The following is a 22,175-nucleotide window of genomic DNA, read 5'->3' on the forward strand; positions in this document are numbered from 1 at the left end:
AAGGAGTAGAAACTGAAAACGAGACGTCCGTCTCCGCAATATCAGACTCCTCCATAGCTAGGATATTGATATAAAAATTGGACCAAAAACTTAAAAACAGCACCTAACACCCCCAATGGCTGGGGCACTCACCACCTCCTAAGAGCCCGACACTAGCAGGTCAGAATTACTCCATCGCCACATGGTCAGGAATGCGGAAATGGAGAGTCAAAAACGTGACCACACCAAGCACCAAGGTGAAACGTACAGTCCAGAAAAAGCACGCCCGACCGTAAAGGCTGCGTCACTTCAAAAGACCGTTATGTTCTACAAAGCCATGAGCCTAAGTAACACTACGCATAAACAGGTCGAATCACATAACAAACATGATTTTAAAAAACCCTGTTCAATAACCCCCCTCAGGAGGTATTAACCTTTGATTCCAAGATACAAAAGGAGCCTCACTGAGAACCTGATTTATAGTTAGTCCCGCAAGGTGGTAGCCTCTCGGGACAACATTCGTAATACAATACAATCCTAACAAAAGTAAAATGAAACGATCTTACCAAAATCTACGCCGTGGAACAGGAACACGGCCCTTCAAGTGTGACAGATAGTAGCATCGCCTCTGCCATAGACTTGAGAGAAGAAAGCAGGCAGCAAAACTCGTCAACGCCGATTGCTTGTGGACCTGTTAAAATGAGTCTGGATGGTTTCGCAGAAAGACTCTCCCTGCATCTCCGGACTCTAACTTTCATCCATGCTTTCACTGAAAGGCTGACAGGACTACTTAAAACTCCAGTCACATGCCAAAGAGTACTACCCTCCATAAGAGACTATCGAAAACTTCTGACACTTCTCTGCCAACCTCCTGGGATGAAAGGCAAAGAATGACTGGGGGATGAGGGAAGTGGGAGGGGTATTTAAGCTTTTGGCTAGGGTGTCTTTGCCTCCTCCTGGTGGCCAGGTTCTGAATTTCCAAAAGTAATGAATGCAGCTGTGGACTTTTTCCATTTATGAAGAAAATCAACAATTTGTAAAGCAAATTTAACCTATTTTAAATTTAAATCTATAGTGATGAAAATACATAGTTCTTTCTTAAGAAAAAAATTCATGTGAAAAACTAAAATATTTATTTTGCAAGTAGAAAATAGAAAAGCAAGTTACAGCAAAACAAAAAAATGTGGAGGTAAATAAAAATTAACTTCCCTTTGCGAGATGAATGCAGCCTGCTCCGGTGTCTCTCCTGCTGTATATTAGCAATGCAGGAAAAATTAGCGGCACTGTTCTCCTCTGGGGCTTGTGGCTGAATCTGGTGACAGTGTTTCTTCAAGTGGGTTCCTAGTTTCAAGTAACCTCAGAAGGAAAACATCAAGATAGTGCAGTATTGTCAGACTTGAAAAATGCACTAAAAGGAATGTACTCACAGGAATATGTAGAAATAATCTGGTTTATTCAGAAATCACCGGAGTCTTGTTCCATTTACAACAAAATCCAGTTTAATAAAACATCCAATATAAAAGCTTTTGTATTTCAGATAAAGGGGTCAATTTATCAAGCTCCGTATGCTAGCGGGGGTGGCATTGCACCATCAGTTCACAAGAACTGCTGGTGCAATGATAAATTTATTGATGTGCAGCGGACATGATCCGCTATATCGGATCATGGCCGCTCGCACTTACATAAATTGACCCCAAAAACTCAACTGGATTTGGTGGTGAACTATCTTTCTCAAGAGTAGTTTTAAAACAAAAAAAGAGATTTATTTTGTAAGAGCAGATTATTTTTAACCTTTTTTTTGTGTGAAAGCCTTCTAAGTTCTAAATATGTAGTCAAACTTGCAACAGGTCCCATGTATATAGTATTCATGAAGGTTATATAGGTACAAGCAACAACAAATTAAAGGAGGTTAAATGCAGTAAGCACGAGAGAATTCTCTGACCATGCAGGAAAAATAATTTTAATAATTATAACAGAGCAATATTACAACAAACTATTGAATACAATGCAAGAGAAAAATAGTTCACTAAGGGGTCGATTTATTAAGCAGTGGATGATGCATCGAAGCCCCATCGTTTCTGGTCCGCCAGAAATGGAAGTTAAGACGTAGCAGTCGTAAGACCGCTGCTTGTTAACTTCTCTGCCACCTTTTAGGTTGCGAACTGAAATCATCCCTATGTGATCGGGATGATTGACGGCTTATGCTAGTGGCTGATTGACCGCGAGTGAGAAGGGTGTGGCATTGCACAAGCATTTCACTGGAAATGCTTGTGCAATGTTAAATGCAGACAGCGTATGCTGTTGGTATTTAGCGAGGTCGAGCAGCGAATCATGTCTGCTCGTCTCTTGTTAAATTTACTCCTATGAGTGTGTATGTGTAAATGAACACTCATTCACATGTTATATAAACCCAATGTAACAAAGAGAGTGTAGTGTAGTGGTATGCCTTAATGGAGTTTAAAAATAAAATTCTCAATTGGCAGTGTACTGTATCAGCACTGTGTCATTAAATTGTATACTATTTGTGATTTGTGTGTAGTTTGAAGAGCTTCAATCTCCATATGAAGAACTGTACCTTCACAGGTATTTACACTTGAAAGTGCATGTATAAACTATAATGTAAACATCAGTAAACTATTTAACACAATGTGCTCAATCATTGAAATGTACTGGCAGAAGAAAGAAAAGCAATAATGTACTCAGCAGGCCACTCATTCTTTTTCCAGAAGATCTAGTTAAAGCGAGGATTCTGTCTTCACTTTCTCTCCTGCTGCAATGCATCCTATTGTTGAGGATTCTCAGCCAAGAATTGGGTTGTGGCAACAGGCATACCCAGGCCAGAGCGTGATGCAAAACTGTTAACATCCCAGGCACCTAGGATATGGAGAACATTTGGAGAAAGAATTAAGAAAATTGTAAGAAAGAAGGTGAAAGATGAAACTATGATTGTAATTAAAGACTGAAAAAATATTTGCTAGAGCGAAGAAATAAAGGAAGTACAATTAATGAGACGTGATATAGAATTAAGGAGCTTACCATGGAGATGGAGGTATGATGAGAAACCAAATTGAGGTAGACAGAATAATGGAATCTTATAATTCAAAATGTGTCAAGGAGTACAAAAACAAAATTTGTGAAAAACAAAAACAGAATTTATGTTTACCTGATAAATTACTTTCTCCAACGGTGTGTCCGGTCCACGGCGTCATCCTTACTTGTGGGATATTCTCTTCCCCAACAGGAAATGGCAAAGAGCCCAGCAAAGCTGGTCACATGATCCCTCCTAGGCTCCGCCTTCCCCAGTCATTCGACCGACGTAAAGGAGGAATATTTGCATAGGAGAAACCATATGATACCGTGGTGACTGTAGTTAAAGAAAATAAATTATCAGACCTGATTAAAAAAACCAGGGCGGGCCGTGGACCGGACACACCGTTGGAGAAAGTAATTTATCAGGTAAACATAAATTCTGTTTTCTCCAACATAGGTGTGTCCGGTCCACGGCGTCATCCTTACTTGTGGGAACCAATACCAAAGCTTTAGGACACGGATGAAGGGAGGGAGCAAATCAGGTCACCTAGATGGAAGGCACCACGGCTTGCAAAACCTTTCTCCCAAAAATAGCCTCAGAAGAAGCAAAAGTATCAAACTTGTAAAATTTAGTAAAAGTGTGCAGTGAAGACCAAGTCGCTGCCTTACATATCTGATCAACAGAAGCCTCGTTCTTGAAGGCCCATGTGGAAGCCACAGCCCTAGTGGAATGAGCTGTGATTCTTTCAAGAGGCTGCCGTCCGGCAGTCTCATAAGCCAATCTGATGATGCTTTTAATCCAAAAAGAGAGAGAGGTAGAAGTTGCTTTTTGACCTCTCCTTTTACCAGAATAAACAACAAACAAGGAAGATGTTTGTCTAAAATCCTTTGTAGCATCTAAATAGAATTTTAGAGCACGAACAACATCCAAATTGTGCAACAAACGTTCCTTCTTTGAAACTGGATTCGGACACAAAGAAGGCACGACTATCTCCTGGTTAATGTTTTTGTTAGAAACAACTTTCGGAAGAAAACCAGGTTTAGTACGTAAAACCACCTTATCTGCATGGAACACCAGATAAGGAGGAGAACACTGCAGGGCAGATAATTCTGAAACTCTTCTAGCAGAAGAAATTGCAACCAAAAACAAAACTTTCCAAGATAATAACTTAATATCAACGGAATGTAAGGGTTCAAACGGAACCCCCTGAAGAACTGAAAGAACTAAATTGAGACTCCAAGGAGGAGTCAAAGGTTTGTAAACAGGCTTGATTCTAACCAGAGCCTGAACAAAGGCTTGAACATCTGGCACAGCTGCCAGCTTTTTGTGAAGTAACACAGACAAGGCAGAAATCTGTCCCTTCAAGGAACTTGCAGATAGTCCTTTCTCCAAACCTTCTTGAAGAAAGGATAGAATCTTAGGAATTTTTACCTTGTCCCAAGGGAATCCTTTAGATTCACACCAACAGATATATTTTTTCCATATTTTGTGGTAAATTTTTCTAGTTACAGGCTTTCTGGCCTGAACAAGAGTATCAATGACAGAATCTGAGAACCCTCGCTTTGATAAGAACAAGCGTTCAATCTCCAAGCAGTCAGTTGGAGTGAGACCAGATTCGGATGTTCGAACGGACCTTGAACAAGGTCTCGTCTCAAAGGTAGCTTCCATGGTGGAGCCGATGACATATTCACCAGGTCTGCATACCAAGTCCTGCGTGGCCACGCAGGAGCTATCAAGATCACCGATGCCCTCTCCTGATTGATCCTGGCTACCAGCCTGGGGATGAGAGGAAACGGCGGGAATACATAAGCTAGTTTGAAGGTCCAAGGTGCTACTAGTGCATCTACTAGAGTCGCCTTGGGATCCCTGGATCTGGACCCGTAGCAAGGAACCTTGAAGTTCTGACGAGAGGCCATCAGATCCATGTCTGGAATGCCCCACAATTGAGTAATTTGGGCAAAGATTTCCGGATGGAGTTCCCACTCCCCCGGATGAAATGTCTGACGACTCAGAAAATCCGCTTCCCAATTTTCCACTCCTGGGATGTGGATTGCAGACAAGTGGCAGGAGTGAGTCTCCGCCCATTGAATGATTTTGGTCACTTCTTCCATCGCCAGGGAACTCCTTGTTCCCCCCTGATGGTTGATGTACGCAACAGTCGTCATGTTGTCTGATTGAAACCGTATGAACTTGGCCTTTGCTAGCTGAGGCCAAGCCTTGAGAGCATTGAATATCGCTCTCAGTTCCAGAATATTTATCGGGAGAAGAGATTCTTCCCGAGACCAAAGACCCTGAGCTTTCAGGGGTCCCCAGACCGCGCCCCAGCCCACCAGACTGGCGTCGGTCGTGACAATGACCCACTCTGGTCTGCGGAAGCTCATCCCCTGTGACAGGTTGTCCAGGGACAGCCACCAACGGAGTGAATCTCTGGTCCTCTGATCTACTTGTATCGTCGGAGACAAGTCTGTATAGTCCCCAATCCACTGACTGAGCATGCACAGTTGTAATGGTCTTAGATGAATTTGCGCAAAAGGAACTATGTCCATTGCCGCTACCATCAAACCTATTACTTCCATGCACTGCGCTATGGAAGGAAGAGGAACAGAATGAAGTATTTGACAAGAGTTTAGAAGTTTTGATTTTCTGGCCTCTGTCAGAAAAATCCTCATTTCTAAGGAGTCTATTATTGTTCCCAAGAAGGGAACCCTTGTTGACGGAGATAGAGAACTTTTTTCTATGTTCACTTTCCACCCGTGAGATCTGAGAAAGGCCAGGACAATGTCCGTGTGAGCCTTTGCTAGAGGAAGGGACGACGCTTGAATCAGAATGTCGTCCAAGTAAGGTACTACTGCAATGCCCCTTGGTCTTAGCACCGCTAGAAGGGACCCTAGTACCTTTGTGAAAATCCTTGGAGCAGTGGCTAATCCGAACGGAAGTGCCACAAACTGGTAATGCTTGTCCAGGAATGCGAACCTTAGGAACCGATGATGTTCCTCGTGGATAGGAATATGTAGATACGCATCCTTTAAATCCACCGTGGTCATGAATTGACCTTCCTGGATGGAAGGAAGAATTGTTCGAATGGTTTCCATTTTGAACGATGGAACCTTGAGAAACTTGTTTAGGATCTTGAGATCTAAGATTGGTCTGAATGTTCCCTCTTTTTTGGGAACTACGAACAGATTGGAGTAGAACCCCATCCCTTGTTCTCCTAAAGGAACAGGATGAATCACTCCCATTTTTAACAGGTCTTCTACACAATGTAAGAATGCCTGTCTTTTTATGTGGTCTGAAGACAATTGAGACCTGTGGAACCTCCCCCTTGGGGGAAGCCCCTTGAATTCCAGAAGATAACCTTGGGAGACTATTTCTAGTGCCCAAGGATCCAGAACATCTCTTGCCCAAGCCTGAGCGAAGAGAGAGAGTCTGCCCCCCACCAGATCCGGTCCCGGATCGGGGGCCAACATCTCATGCTGTCTTGGTAGCAGTGGCAGGTTTCTTGGCCTGCTTTCCTTTGTTCCAGCCTTGCATTGGTCTCCAGGCTGGCTTGGCTTGAGAAGTATTACCCTCTTGCTTAGAGGACGTAGCACTTGGGGCTGGTCCGTTTCTGCGAAAGGGACGAAAATTAGGTTTATTTTTGGCCTTGAAAGACCTATCCTGAGGAAGGGCGTGGCCCTTGCCCCCAGTGATATCAGAGATAATCTCTTTCAAGTCAGGGCCAAACAGCGTTTTCCCCTTGAAAGGAATGTTAAGCAATTTGTTCTTGGAAGACGCATCCGCTGACCAAGATTTTAACCAAAGCGCTCTGCGCGCCACAATAGCAAAACCAGAATTTTTCGCCGCTAACCTAGCCAATTGCAAAGTGGCGTCTAGGGTGAAAGAATTAGCCAATTTGAGAGCATGAATTCTGTCCATAATCTCCTCATAAGAAGAAGAATTATTATTGAGCGCCTTTTCTAGCTCATCGAACCAGAAACACGCTGCTGTAGTGACAGGAACAATGCATGAAATTGGTTGTAGAAGGTAACCTTGCTGAACAAACATCTTTTTAAGCAAACCTTCTAATTTTTTATCCATAGGATCTTTGAAAGCACAACTATCTTCTATGGGTATAGTGGTGCGTTTGTTTAGAGTAGAAACCGCCCCCTCGACCTTGGGGACTGTCTGCCATAAGTCCTTTCTGGGGTCGACCATAGGAAACAATTTTTTAAATATGGGGGGAGGGACGAAAGGTATACCGGGCCTTTCCCATTCTTTATTTACAATGTCCGCCACCCGCTTGGGTATAGGAAAAGCTTCGGGGGGCCCCGGGACCTCTAGGAACTTGTCCATTTTACATAGTTTCTCTGGAATGACCAAATTCTCACAATCATCCAGAGTGGATAACACCTCCTTAAGCAGAGCGCGGAGATGTTCCAATTTAAATTTAAATGTAATCACATCAGGTTCAGCTTGTTGAGAAATTTTCCCTGAATCTGAAATTTCTCCCTCAGACAAAACCTCCCTGGCCCCCTCAGACTGGGGTAGGGGCCCTTCAGAACCAATATCATCAGCGTCCTCATGCTCTTCAGTATTTTCTAAAACAGAGCAGTCGCGCTTTCGCTGATAAGTGGGCATTTTGGCTAAAATGTTTTTGATAGAATTATCCATTACAGCCGTTAATTGTTGCATAGTAAGGAGTATTGGCGCGCTAGATGTACTAGGGGCCTCCTGTGTGGGCAAGACTGGTGTAGACGAAGGAGGGGATGATGCAGTACCATGCTTACTCCCCTTACTTGAGGAATCATCTTGGGCATCATTTTCTCTAAATTTTGTGTCACATAAATCACATCTATTTAAATGAGAAGGAACCTTGGCTTCCCCACATTCAGAACACAGTCTATCTGGTAGTTCAGACATGCTAAACAGGCAAAAACTTGATAACAAAGTACAAAAAACGTTTTAAAATAAACCGTTACTGTCACTTTAAATTTTAAACTGAACACACTTTATTACTGCAATTGCGAAAAAGTATGAAGGAATTGTTCAAAATTCACCAAAATTTCACCACAGTGTCTTAAAGCCTTAAAAGTATTGCACACCAAATTTGGAAGCTTTAACCCTTAAAATAACGGAACCGGAGCCGTTTTTATATTTAACCCCTTTACAGTCCCTGGTATCTGCTTTGCTGAGACCCAACCAAGCCCAAAGGGGAATACGATACCAAATGACGCCTTCAGAAAGTCTTTTCTATGTATCAGAGCTCCTCACACATGCATCTGCATGTCATGCTTCTCAAAAACAAGTGCGCAATAGAGGCGCGAAAATGAGACTCTGCCTATGATTAGGGAAAGCCCCTAGAGAATAAGGTGTCCAATACAGTGCCTGCCGGTTATTTCACATAATTCCCAAGATTAAAATAATTCCTCAAGGCTATGGAGTATAAAAACAGAATTTATGTTTACCTGATAAATTACTTTCTCCAACGGTGTGTCCGGTCCACGGCGTCATCCTTACTTGTGGGATATTCTCTTCCCCAACAGGAAATGGCAAAGAGCCCAGCAAAGCTGGTCACATGATCCCTCCTAGGCTCCGCCTACCCCAGTCATTCGACCGACGTTAAGGAGGAATATTTGCATAGGAGAAACCATATGGTACCGTGGTGACTGTAGTTAAAGAAAATAAATCATCAGACCTGATTAAAAAAACCAGGGCGGGCCGTGGACCGGACACACCGTTGGAGAAAGTAATTTATCAGGTAAACATAAATTCTGTTTTCTCCAACATAGGTGTGTCCGGTCCACGGCGTCATCCTTACTTGTGGGAACCAATACCAAAGCTTTAGGACACGGATGAAGGGAGGGAGCAAATCAGGTCACCTAAATGGAAGGCACCACGGCTTGCAAAACCTTTCTCCCAAAAATAGCCTCAGAAGAAGCAAAAGTATCAAACTTGTAAAATTTGGTAAAAGTGTGCAGTGAAGACCAAGTCGCTGCCCTACATATCTGATCAACAGAAGCCTCGTTCTTGAAGGCCCATGTGGAAGCCACAGCCCTAGTGGAATGAGCTGTGATTCTTTCGGGAGGCTGCCGTCCGGCAGTCTCGTAAGCCAATCTGATGATGCTTTTAATCCAAAAAGAGAGAGAGGTAGAAGTTGCTTTTTGACCTCTCCTTTTACCGGAATAAACAACAAACAAGGAAGATGTTTGTCTAAAATCCTTTGTAGCATCTAAATAGAATTTCAGAGCGCGAACAACATCCAAATTGTGCAACAAACGTTCCTTCTTTGAAACTGGTTTCGGACACAGAGAAGGTACGATAATCTCCTGGTTAATGTTTTTGTTAGAAACAACTTTTGGAAGAAAACCAGGTTTAGTACGTAAAACCACCTTATCTGCATGGAACACCAGATAAGGAGGAGAACACTGCAGAGCAGATAATTCTGAAACTCTTCTAGCAGAAGAAATTGCAACTAAAAACAAAACTTTCCAAGATAATAACTTAATATCAACGGAATGCAAGGGTTCAAACGGAACCCCCTGAAGAACTGAAAGAACTAAATTGAGACTCCAAGGAGGAGTCAAAGGTTTGTAAACAGGCTTAATTCTAACCAGAGCCTGAACAAAGGCTTGAACATCTGGCACAGCGGCCAGCTTTTTGTGAAGTAACACAGACAAGGCAGAAATCTGTCCCTTCAGGGAACTTGCAGATAATCCTTTTTCCAGTCCTTCTTGAAGGAAGGATAGAATCCTAGGAATCTTTACCTTGTCCCAAGGGAATCCTTTAGATTCACACCAACAGATATATTTTTTCCAAATTTTGTGGTAAATCTTTCTAGTTACAGGCTTTCTGGCCTGAACAAGAGTATCGATAACAGAATCTGAGAACCCTCGCTTCGATAAGATCAAGCGTTCAATCTCCAAGCAGTCAGCTGGAGTGAAACCAGATTCGGATGTTCGAACGGACCCTGAACAAGAAGGTCTCGTCTCAAAGGTAGCTTCCAAGGTGGAGCCGATGACATATTCACCAGATCTGCATACCAAGTCCTGCGTGGCCACGCAGGAGCTATCAAGATCACCGACGCCCTCTCCTGATTGATCCTGGCTACCAGCCTGGGGATGAGAGGAAACGGCGGGAACACATAAGCTAGTTTGAAGGTCCAAAGTGCTACTAGTGCATCCACTAGAGCCGCCTTGGGATCCCTGGATCTGGACCCGTAGCAAGGAACTTTGAAGTTCTGACGAGAGGCCATCAGATCCATGTCTGGAATGCCCCACAGCTGAGTGACTTGGGCAAAGATTTCCGGATGGAGTTCCCACTCCCCCGGATGCAATGTCTGACGACTCAGAAAATCCGCTTCCCAATTTTCCACTCCTGGGATGTGGATAGCAGACAGGTGGCAGGAGTGAGACTCCGCCCATAGAATGATTTTGGTCACTTCTTCCATCGCCAGGGAACTCCTTGTTCCCCCCTGATGGTTGATGTACGCAACAGTTGTCATGTTGTCTGATTGAAACCGTATGAACTTGGCCCTCGCTAGCTGAGGCCAAGCCTTGAGAGCATTGAATATCGCTCTCAGTTCCAGAATATTTATCGGTAGAAGAGATTCTTCCCGAGACCAAAGACCCTGAGCTTTCAGGGATCCCCAGACCGCGCCCCAGCCCATCAGACTGGCGTCGGTCGTGACAATGACCCACTCTGGTCTGCGGAATGTCATCCCTCGTGACAGGTTGTCCAGGGACAGCCACCAACGGAGTGAGTCTCTGGTCCTCTGATTTACTTGTATCTTCGGAGACAAGTCTGTATAGTCCCCATTCCACTGACTGAGCATGCACAGTTGTAATGGTCTTAGATGAATGCGTGCAAAAGGAACTATGTCCATTGCCGCTACCATCAACCCGATCACTTCCATGCACTGAGCTATGGAAGGAAGAGGAACGGAATGAAGTATCCGACAAGAGTCTAGAAGTTTTGTTTTTCTGGCCTCTGTCAGAAAAATCCTCATTTCTAAGGAGTCTATTATTGTTCCCAAGAAGGGAACCCTTGTTGACGGAGATAGAGAACTCTTTTCCACGTTCACTTTCCATCCGTGAGATCTGAGAAAGGCCAGGACAATGTCCGTGTGAGCCCTTGCTTGAGGAAGGGACGACGCTTGAATCAGAATGTCGTCCAAGTAAGGTACTACAGCAATGCCCCTTGGTCTTAGCACAGCTAGAAGGGACCCTAGTACCTTTGTGAAAATCCTTGGAGCAGTGGCTAATCCGAAAGGAAGCGCCACGAACTGGTAATGTTTGTCCAGGAATGCGAACCTCAGGAACCGATGATGTTCCTTGTGGATAGGAATATGTAGATACGCATCCTTTAAATCCACCGTGGTCATGAATTGACCGTCCTGGATGGAAGGAAGAATAGTTCGAATGGTTTCCATCTTGAACGATGGAACCTTGAGAAACTTGTTTAAAATCTTGAGATCTAAGATTGGTCTGAACGTTCCCTCTTTTTTGGGAACTATAAACAGATTGGAATAGAACCCCATCCCTTGTTCTCTTAATGGAACAGGATGAATCACTCCCATTTTTAACAGGTCTTCTACACAATGTAAGAATGCCTGTCTTTTTATGTGGTCTGAAGACAACTGAGACCTGTGGAACCTCCCCCTTGGGGGAAGTCCCTTGAATTCCAGAAGATAACCTTGGGAGACTATTTCTAGCGCCCAAGGATCCAGAACATCTCTTGCCCAAGCCTGAGCGAAGAGAGAGAGTCTGCCCCCCACCAGATCCGGTCCCGGATCGGGGGCCAACATTTCATGCTGTCTTGGTAGCAGTGGCAGGTTTCTTGGCCTGCTTTCCCTTGTTCCAGCCTTGCATTGGTCTCCAAGCTGGCTTGGCTTGAGAAGTATTACCCTCTTGCTTAGAGGACGTAGCACTTTGGGCTGGTCCGTTTCTACGAAAGGGACGAAAATTAGGTTTATTTTTTGCCTTGAAAGGCCGATCCTGAGGAAGGGCGTGGCCCTTACCCCCAGTGATATCAGAGATAATCTCTTTCAAGTCAGGGCCAAACAGCGTTTTCCCCTTGAAAGGAATGTTAAGTAGCTTGTTCTTGGAAGACGCATCAGCCGACCAAGATTTCAACCAAAGCGCTCTGCGCGCCACAATAGCAAACCCAGAATTCTTAGCCGCTAACCTAGCCAATTGCAAAGTGGCGTCTAGGGTGAAAGAATTAGCCAATTTGAGAGCATTGATTCTGTCCATAATCTCCTCATAAGGAGGAGAATCACTACCGACCGCCTTTATCAGCTCATCGAACCAGAAACATGCGGCTGTAGCGACAGGGACAATGCATGAAATTGGTTGTAGAAGGTAACCCTGCTGAACAAACATCTTTTTAAGCAAACCTTCTAATTTTTTATCCATAGGATCTTTGAAAGCACAACTATCCTCTATGGGTATAGTGGTGCGTTTATTTAAAGTGGAAACCGCTCCCTCGACCTTGGGGACTGTCTGCCATAAGTCCTTTCTAGGGTCGACCATAGGAAACAATTTTTTAAATATGGGGGGAGGGACGAAAGGAATACCGGGCCTTTCCCATTCTTTATTAACAATGTCCGCCACCCGCTTGGGTATAGGAAAAGCTTCTGGGAGCCCCGGCACCTCTAGGAACTTGTCCATTTTACATAGTTTCTCTGGGATGACCAACTTGTCACAATCATCCAGAGTGGATAATACCTCCTTAAGCAGAATCCGGAGATGTTCCAACTTAAATTTAAATGCAATCACATCAGGTTCAGCTTGTTGAGAAATGTTCCCTGAATCAGTCATTTCTCCCTCAGACAAAACCTCCCTGGCCCCATCAGACTGGGTTAGGGGCCCTTCAGAAATATTATTATCAGCGTCGTCATGCTCTTCAGTATCTAAAACAGAGCAGTCGCGCTTACGCTGATAAGTGTTCATTTTGGCTAAAATATTTTTGACAGAATTATCCATTACAGCCGTTAATTGTTGCATAGTAAGGAGTATTGGCGCGCTAGATGTACTAGGGGCCTCCTGAGTGGGCAAGACTCGTGTAGACGAAGGAGGGAATGATGCAGTACCATGCTTACTCCCCTCACTTGAGGAATCATCTTGGGCATCGTTGTCACATAAATCACATTTATTTAAATGAATAGGAATTCTGGCTTCCCCACATTCAGAACACAGTCTATCTGGAAGTTCAGACATGTTAAACAGGCATAAACTTGATAACAAAGTACAAAAAACGTTTTAAAATAAAACCGTTACTGTCACTTTAAATTTTAAACTGAACACACTTTATTACTGCAATTGCGAAAAAACATGAAGGAATTGTTCAAAATTCACCAAATTTTCACCACAGTGTCTTAAAGCCTTAAAAGTATTGCACACCAAATTTGGAAGCTTTAACCCTTAAAATAACGGAACCGGAGCCGTTTTGAACTTTAACCCCTTTACAGTCCCTGGTATCTGCTTTGCTGAGACCCAACCAAGCCCCAAGGGGAATACGATACCAAATGACGCCTTCAGAAAGTCTTTTCTAAGTATCAGAGCTCCTCTCACATGCGACTGCATGCCATGCCTCTCAAAAACAAGTGCGCAACACCGGCGCGAAAATGAGGCTCTGCCTATGCTTTGGGAAAGCCCCTAAAGAATAAGGTGTCTAAAACAGTGCCTGCCGATATGATTATATCAAAATACCCAGATAAAATGATTCCTCAAGGCTAAATATGTGTTAATAATGAATCGATTTAGCCCAGAAAAAGTCTACAGTCTTAATAAGCCCTTTTTGAAGCCCTTATTTACGATCGTAATAAACATGGCTTACCGGATCCCATAGGGAAAATGACAGCTTCCAGCATTACATCGTCTTGTTAGAATGTGTCATACCTCAAGCAGCAAGAGACTGCTCACTGTTCCCCCAACTGAAGTTAATTGCTCTCAACAGTCCTGTGTGGAACAGCCATGGATTTTAGTGACGGTTGCTAAAATCATTTTCCTCATACAAACAGAAATCTTCATCTCTTTTCTGTTTCTGAGTAAATAGTACATACCAGCACTATTTCAAAATAACAAACTCTTGATTGAATAATAAAAACTACAGTTAAACACTAAAAAACTCTAAGCCATCTCCGTGGAGATGTTGCCTGTACAACGGCAAAGAGAATGACTGGGGTAGGCGGAGCCTAGGAGGGATCATGTGACCAGCTTTGCTGGGCTCTTTGCCATTTCCTGTTGGGGAAGAGAATATCCCACAAGTAAGGATGACGCCGTGGACCGGACACACCTATGTTGGAGAAATATGTTTATATATAAATCGATTTAGCCCAGAAAATGTCTACAGTCTTAAAAAGCCCTTGTGAAGCCCTTTTTTTCTTTCTGTAATAAAAATGGCTTACCGGATCCCATAGGGAAAATGACAGCTTCCAGCATTACATCGTCTTGTTAGAATGTGTCATACCTCAAGCAGCAAAAGTCTGCTCACTGTTCCCCCAACTGAAGTTAATTCCTCTCAACAGTCCTGTGTGGAAACAGCCATCGATTTTAGTAACGGTTGCTAAAATCATTTTCCTCTTACAAACAGAAATCTTCATCTCTTTTCTGTTTCAGAGTAAATAGTACATACCAGCACTATTTTAAAATAACAAACTCTTGATTGAATAATAAAAACTACAGTTAAACACTAAAAAACTCTAAGCCATCTCCGTGGAGATGTTGCCTGTACAACGGCAAAGAGAATGACTGGGGAAGGCGGAGCCTAGGAGGGATCATGTGACCAGCTTTGCTGGGCTCTTTGCCATTTCCTGTTGGGGAAGAGAATATCCCACAAGTAAGGATGACGCCGTGGACCGGACACACCTATGTTGGAGAAATTTTACTTGATAAATTAATTTCTTTCATGATGGTGAGAGTCAATGAACATCACTTGTGGGAAGTCCATTCCTACAAGAGAAGGCAAAACACTCCACACAGAGCTTTAACCCCTCCTATGATTCCTTAGTCAGACATATGGCCAAGAGAATGGAGAAAACAAAGTAGGAAAGAAAAAGCAGACTAAAACGTGCAAAATGGTACTGCTGCTGTTATAGAAAAACAAGGGCAGGTCTCATGGTCTCTTACCATCATGAAAGAAATTAATTTATCAGGTAAGCATAAAGTTTGTTTTCTTTCGTAAGATGGTGAGAGTCCACAAGCCATCACATGTGGGATGATACACCCAAGCTATGAAGTCCGCGAGAGCACCATGATATAGGGCAGGGAAAACAATTTAAAGGACAGTCTACACTATAATTTTTATTGTTTAAAAATATAGATATTTCCTTTATTATCCATTCCCCAGTTTTACATAACCAACATGTGAATACCTTGTAGACTTCCCCCTAATGTCAGTTCTTTTGACAGATTTGCATTTTAGCCAATCAGTGCTGACTCGCTACCGGAGTGAGTACAATGTTATCTATATGACACACATTAACTTGCACTGTCTAGCTGTAAAAAAAAATGACAAAAATTCACTGAGATAAGAGGCGGCCTTTAAGGGCTTATACATTAGCATTTGAGCCTACCTAGGTTTAGCCTTCAACAAAGAATTCCAAGAGAACAAAGCAAATTTGATGATAAAAGTAAATTGGAAAGTTGTTTAAAATTGTATGACCTATCTGAATCATGAAAGAAAAATTTTGACTACCTATAAGGCAGGTAGAGATACCAAACAGGCCCTGTGGCCTGCATAACTTTCTTACCAAAACCAGCTTCAGAAGAGGCAAACGTGTAAAAATGGCTGAATTTAGTAAAGGTATTTCAAAATGACAACGTAGCTGCCTTGCAAATCTGTTCAATGGAAGTTTCATTTCTAAAAGCCCAAGAGGTGATGATTGCTCTGAAAGAATGAGCAGTAATTAGTTCAGGAGAAGACTTCCCCACCACTAGGTATGGTATGCAAATCAAAGATTTAAGCCAAAGTGCCACAGTACAGCAGTTTTCTCTCTCTTGCTGGGACCTGCAAAATGGATAAACAATGAAGAAAATCTTCTGAATTCTTTAGTGGTTTGAAGATAAAAGCTATAAAGTAATCTCTCATTAGAATTTTTTGTCACTGGACATAGAGATGGGACGATTGATGTTTCTAGACGAAACAACCTTAGGAAGGAAAGAGTAGTTTGTTCTTAAAACTGCTTTATAATGAAGAAAAACCAGGTAAGGTGAATCACTAGATAGAGCAGAAATTGCCATTTTCTTGTAATACAGGACTAAAAGGACAGAAATTTGGCATTTAAGGAAAGTGGCTGATATCTAGAACATCTTGCAAAAATTTGAGAAATTTTGAAAAAGTTCCAATGGTAATTTTTAGACTCACATCAGAAAAAGCTTTCTGGCTTCACTCAAAGTGTCTATCAATTGATCTGAAAAACCTCTCTGAGACAATATCAATCATTTACAATGCTGTCAAATTGAAAGATTTGAGGTTTGGTAGTTCTGCAAGGCCATGCCAGAGCAATAAGAATCACTGACTCATAATCTGGTCGAATACCTCCTGATTCAAGGACCAATTGCCAAGTGAAGGTGCTGATGACTGAGGAAATCTGCTTCTCAATTGTCTACACCTGGAATGTAAATTGCTGAAATCATACAATTATGGCGCTCTGCCCAAGTGAGAATGTGGGCTACCTCTTTCACTTTAAGTACCGCCTTGGCAATTGATGTAAGCCATTGACATTGTGACATCAATTATTTTATTGACATATAATAGTTTTTGTATCAATGTTTATTTTTGTCTGTTTTTTTTCATTATTTTTAGAATATTTTTGTATGTTATTTATTTTGCCCCCTTTTCATATGTTACCATACATATAGGTGGTATTAATTTATTTATGTATATTTTTTATGGTGCAAACTTATCCATGTTAGACATTTATTAACACTCTTATTATGTCTCACTGCAACATATTGTGTAATGTTTATTTAGGTTAGGTTCTATTTGTTTTTAACTTATATCAGTGGGTATGTGGTATAGGTGGTTTAATTAAGGTCTATATAATAAGCAGCTGTTGGCTAAAAATGAGTATACTGATTAACCAATCATGAGCTGGCTTCCCCTTTTTAAAGTATCTACCTACCACATCCCATATGTCTATGAATAAGTGTTGTGGGAAGACGTGAAACTAGTCAGACATCAGTGTCAGTTTGTCTACCTGCCTTATTCATCTTTTTTGTGCACTCAGCGTATGTAGCTGCTTTTTGTATTTTTTAATCTTTTTCATTAAAAATCTTTTTATCAGGATTCCTGTGTGCAGAGCCTGCTTTTCTCCCTTTGCACGTATCACTTAGTGGCTTGGTTTCGCCACGGCTACGGCTCTCCACTTCTCTTGAGGAACTGACCTTTATCTACCGGATTCACTTCCGGTTTAGCACTGTGAGATTCGGAAGTTGCTAGGATCGTCACCCCTTCGTTTGTATCATTGAATTGACATTGTCTGACTGAAACCTCATAAAGGACTCCTGTCAAACAGTGACCAACTCTGGAGAGCCCTGAAAATTACACAGAGTTTCAAGAAGTTGATTGATAACATCGCCTCCCGAGCAGACCAAACTCCGTGTGCTTTACGGGAACCCCAGACTGTGCCCCAAACCAGCAGGCTGGTGTCTGTGGTAATCACTACCCAATTCAGATGGAGAAATGAGGCTCCTGAATCAATGATTCGCGAGTCTGCCACCATGTAAGAGAATGTCTTGGCTAAAGAGATCTTCTGAAACAGGTTGTTGTCTCCATTCCACTGTTGCAACACTTGAATCTGCAAAGAAAGTGAAAATTGGCAAAATGTACGGCATCTGAAGATGCCACAATGAGATCAACTACTTGCATTGAAGCAGCGTACGAAGAAGCGTTTGTTGGAAAAGTGAACAGGGCTTCTGCAGTTTGAGATAGTCTCATTACCACTGTCACAGTGTATGATAATGTCCAGAATGGCAACTCTGGTTAGTGGTAGTAGAGAGCTTTTTGGGACATTGATTTTCCAACTATGGAAACAAAGGAACGGAAGAACTGTATTTGTATACTCCTAGGCCATCTAAAAAGAAGCAGCTTGTACCAGAATGTCATCTAGGTAAGGAGATACTGCCTTTGAAAAGATTCTTGGTTTCCTGTTTAGAAAGGCAAAGAGAAATTTAGTATAATCCCTGTGAATAGAGATATATAAATAGTAATCTTTCAAGTCAATGGAAAACATAATTTGACCCTCCTGCACTAAAGATAATATAGTGCAAAAAGTCTCCATTTTGAAAGCTGCCACTTTCAGAAATTTGTTCAGAGTTTTAAGATCCAATGTTGGCCTATACGTCCTTTTATTTGGAACAATGAAAAGGTTTGAATAAAACCCCTAACACTCAGGTAGATTACGAGTTATGTGCGCTATAGGGAATTTAATGAATGCAACAAAAGTTGCGTTATTTAACCCTCTATAGCGCAGCCATTACAAGTTTTGAAACAGTCGGCTTGAGCATGCGATATAGTGGTTTTAAGCTCCATACCGCACAAAATACAAGCGCTGTTTTGACATGCTCGTGCACGCTTTCCCCAGACACATCAATGGGGAGAGCGGGTCAGAAAAAAACCTAACACCTGCGATCGCGGAATGAAAAGCTCCGTAACGCAGCCCCATTGATGTCTATGGGGAAAACAAATGTTACGTTTAAACCTAACACCTTAACATAAACCCCAAGTTTAAACACCCCTAATCTGCTGCCCTCGACATCGCCGACACCAACATAATGTTATTAACCACTAATCTCAGAACTCAAAAAAGTGAATAGCAGCACTCCAATAAACTTTTCAATTCTTTATTGCATATCCAGGAGTACAAACAGATAGCAACGTTTCGGACTACATGTCCTTCATCATGCCAGACTAACATCACTTCCTCTCCCTCCTTATATACCCCTAAGGACACACCCACATTCTAGTTAACTCTTTACCAACTACAAATACTACTTAATTACTTCTGCATACGTGGGTATCCTATATTAATAATTACTAAACTAATTCACAATCTACCTATATTTAATAGGAAGGTGAAAGATACACAGATTTTTATGAAGGCATCAATATTAATTACACAGTATTTCATTTAAAGAAAGAATATATTACAATTTCCAGTTTCCCATAACATTACTATTTTTCTTTTGTCTTAATTCTTTTTTTCTTTCTTTTTTTCTTTTTTTCATATATATCACCACACATTCTCAGATTCTGGGTGCCATCAAACTTCGTACACAATACTGATTATCCAAAAAAGAGAAAAAGAGAGACAAACATAAGCATTGGCCATCATATATAATTTTTCTAAAAAAGTATACCTAAAGAAAAACAGACAGATCATAATCCTTATTCATACCACATGGAACTAAAGAGTTCAAAGTAAAGATCCAAAATGCCTCTCTTTGTTTCAAATGTTGTTCCCTATCCCCCCCTCTTCTACCAGGGGGGATGTGTTCCAAGATTTGGAATCTAAGTTGGCTCACCCCATGTTGTGCTTCTAGGAAATGAGTCGCTACTGGGGATTTTAGATTTTTTCTCCTAATATTTGATTTATGCTCTGTAATTCTATCACGTACCCTACGGGTCGTCTCCCCTACATAAATCAAACCACATGGGCATTTAAGGAGGTAGATGGCATACTCTGTGTTACAAGTTAAAAAATCTTTAATCCAAAACTTTTTCCCTGACTGTGGATGTACAAATGTAGATCCCTTGATCATACTATTACAGTGGGTGCACCCCAGACAAGGGTAACAACCTAGATTTTTGCTTGTAATATATTTCTGTTTATCACTCTTGGTACTCCCAATGTCTGCCTTTACCAAAGAATCTCTAAGGTTCCTACTTCTTCTATACGCAGGCATAGGTGTCTGCTGAAATTCTGGTATGTCTGAATTACAATTCGATAAGATGTACCAATGTTTGCAAATGATCTTATGAATTTGTGTACTTAATTCATTATATCTGGAGACAAACACCAATTTTTCCCCATCTTTCTTTTTAACTTTTTCTCCAGGTTTCAAAAGACTCTCTCTTGTCATCCCTAATATCTTTTCAATTTCTTTGTGGATCAAATTCTCATCATATCCTCGATCCAAAAAGAGATCTCCCATCTCCCTCAGCCTTTTTTCACTTAAGTTGTCTTCTGACACGATGCGGCGTACCCGCATCAACTGGCTTTTTGGTAGGGAGTTCTTTAAGGATTGAGGATGAGCACTGCTTGCTAATAAAAGATCATTCCTATCCGTCTCTTTCTTATACAAATCTATCCTGATTCTATCCTTATCTTTAAACACCAAAGTGTCTAAAAAGGCAACACTTTCCTCACTGTGGACCAGGGTAAACTTGATATTCCTTGTAGAGAAATTTAGTGTGTCCACAAACTGCAATAGGCTACCAATGTCGCCCAGCCATATGCCAAAAACATCATCAATATAGCGCCACCATGTGGCGCCATATTGTTTAAAAAGTTTATTATTATAAACCAGTTTCTCTTCATATATACTCATATAGATGTTGGCATATGTAGGGGCGACATTGGAGCCCATTGCTGTACCTTGCTTTTGAATATAAAATTGATCTTGGAATAAAAAGTAATTGTAACGAAGTATGATGTCCAATAATTCCAATATAAAATGTAAAGAGTTAACTAGAATGTGGGTGTGTCCTTAGGGGTATATAAGGAGGGAGAGGAAGTGATGTTAGTCTGGCATGATGAAGTGTAGTCCGAAACGTTGCTATCTGTTTGTACTCCTGGATATGCAATAAAGAATTGAAAAGTTTATTGGAGTGCTGCTATTCACTTTTTTGAGTTCTGGAATTTGAATTCTGGGTCGTGCAGTGCCCAGCGATAGCGTGCACCCATCTTATAACAGTGTGAGCTGGACTTGTTGGATTGATTGATTATATTTGTTACTGCACTAGTCACTTGCACCGCTGTTCTAATGGAGACTGGAAATAATGCAGACTTGAGTACAACAACATTTGCTTACACAGATTTGGAGGCATCCAGAATCACTACTTTGGCATTGGGATCCAGAGACTTCCTAAGGGTACTGCCAGTGGATAAAGCTGGTAATAATTATGAAAGAGCTGTTAAAAAACATGTGGCCTTTGAATTGCACTCAACCACATTAGCTGAATATTACCGGGTGAGAAGAATTCCCCGGGGCCTTCGAATGAGTGCCAGACCTACTCTGATGGTGGATAACATGGAATACTGCAAGAAGTTTGAGCTTATTCTAAATAAATGCTCGTTTGATCTTATGGTGCTTACAGTGGAGTGTTTACAAAAAGAGCTGGAAATACAACAAACAGATATTGGCCGCTTAGAAGCTGAGTTAAAGGCAGCACTTACCATCGATGAGATGGACAAATTTCTTGCAGGGGTGAATTCCCAGATAGCGGAGTTACGGAAAACGCTGGAAGAAAGGAAAAGATCGAAATTCCTCCGTGATGAGGAAGATTACTCGACAGATCGAGTCTACCGCTGGAAGTATGACCCGCAGAACAGGTCAGGAGGTGGGACTTCCGGTCCAAGATGGCGGCGGCAGCGGAGACCGAGAGGAGAAGGGATGTCGCAGAACACGTCGAGTGAATCGACGGGGGACTCAGACGAAACAGCGGCAAACGATTCCGCCGCGGAGGGAAAAAGCACCGCCACAGGAACGGGGAAACAGACACGCAGTACCCGTCAAGGCAACAGTCGAACACGGCGCAAGAAATAGGTAATGTCGGTGAGGTATTGATAGAACGACCTAGGAAAGAGCAAAAGGACAGACTGGTAATTAATATTTCGGATCAAATCATAAAAAATGAGGAACTGTGTGTCCTGGATAAGGGGTTGTCATTCTGCCCACAAAATAAATGTGACTTTTTTGAACTTGATCAGGACTTATATAAATTGTTTAGAAAGATCAAATTGAAATCGTTCTTTGCTTTAAAGAGTACTGAGGGGAATGTAGTAACATCTGAGAATGTGAATATATATAAGCCAAGTACAAGGGACCAATTGAGTTTAAAGAGATTACAACTTAAAAACAAAAAAAGATTTAATCCTCAATATTATCACAAGAGCATAGATACGTTTATTTCCCAAGTGTATTGTGATATCAATAAATTGAAAAAGAAGCACAGCACCAGG

General features: G+C 41.9%; 1 protein-coding gene across 2 annotated transcripts in view; it reads right to left on the minus strand.

Annotated features, from left to right (window-relative positions):
• Window positions 1-1,912: 1,912 nt before the first annotated feature.
• Window positions 1,913-22,175, minus strand: part of PEBP4 (phosphatidylethanolamine binding protein 4) — a 594,014-nt gene continuing 573,751 nt past the window's right edge. For both annotated transcript variants that reach the window (XM_053717977.1, XM_053717978.1), the window contains one exon: window positions 1,913-2,853. In XM_053717977.1, the coding sequence (XP_053573952.1) occupies window positions 2,762-2,853 (92 nt within the window). In that variant the 3' untranslated portion in view covers window positions 1,913-2,761. The remainder of the gene's footprint in view (window positions 2,854-22,175) is intronic.

This window comes from Bombina bombina, chromosome 6, assembly GCF_027579735.1.
Source record: "Bombina bombina isolate aBomBom1 chromosome 6, aBomBom1.pri, whole genome shotgun sequence".
Classification (NCBI taxonomy): domain Eukaryota; kingdom Metazoa; phylum Chordata; class Amphibia; order Anura; family Bombinatoridae; genus Bombina; species Bombina bombina.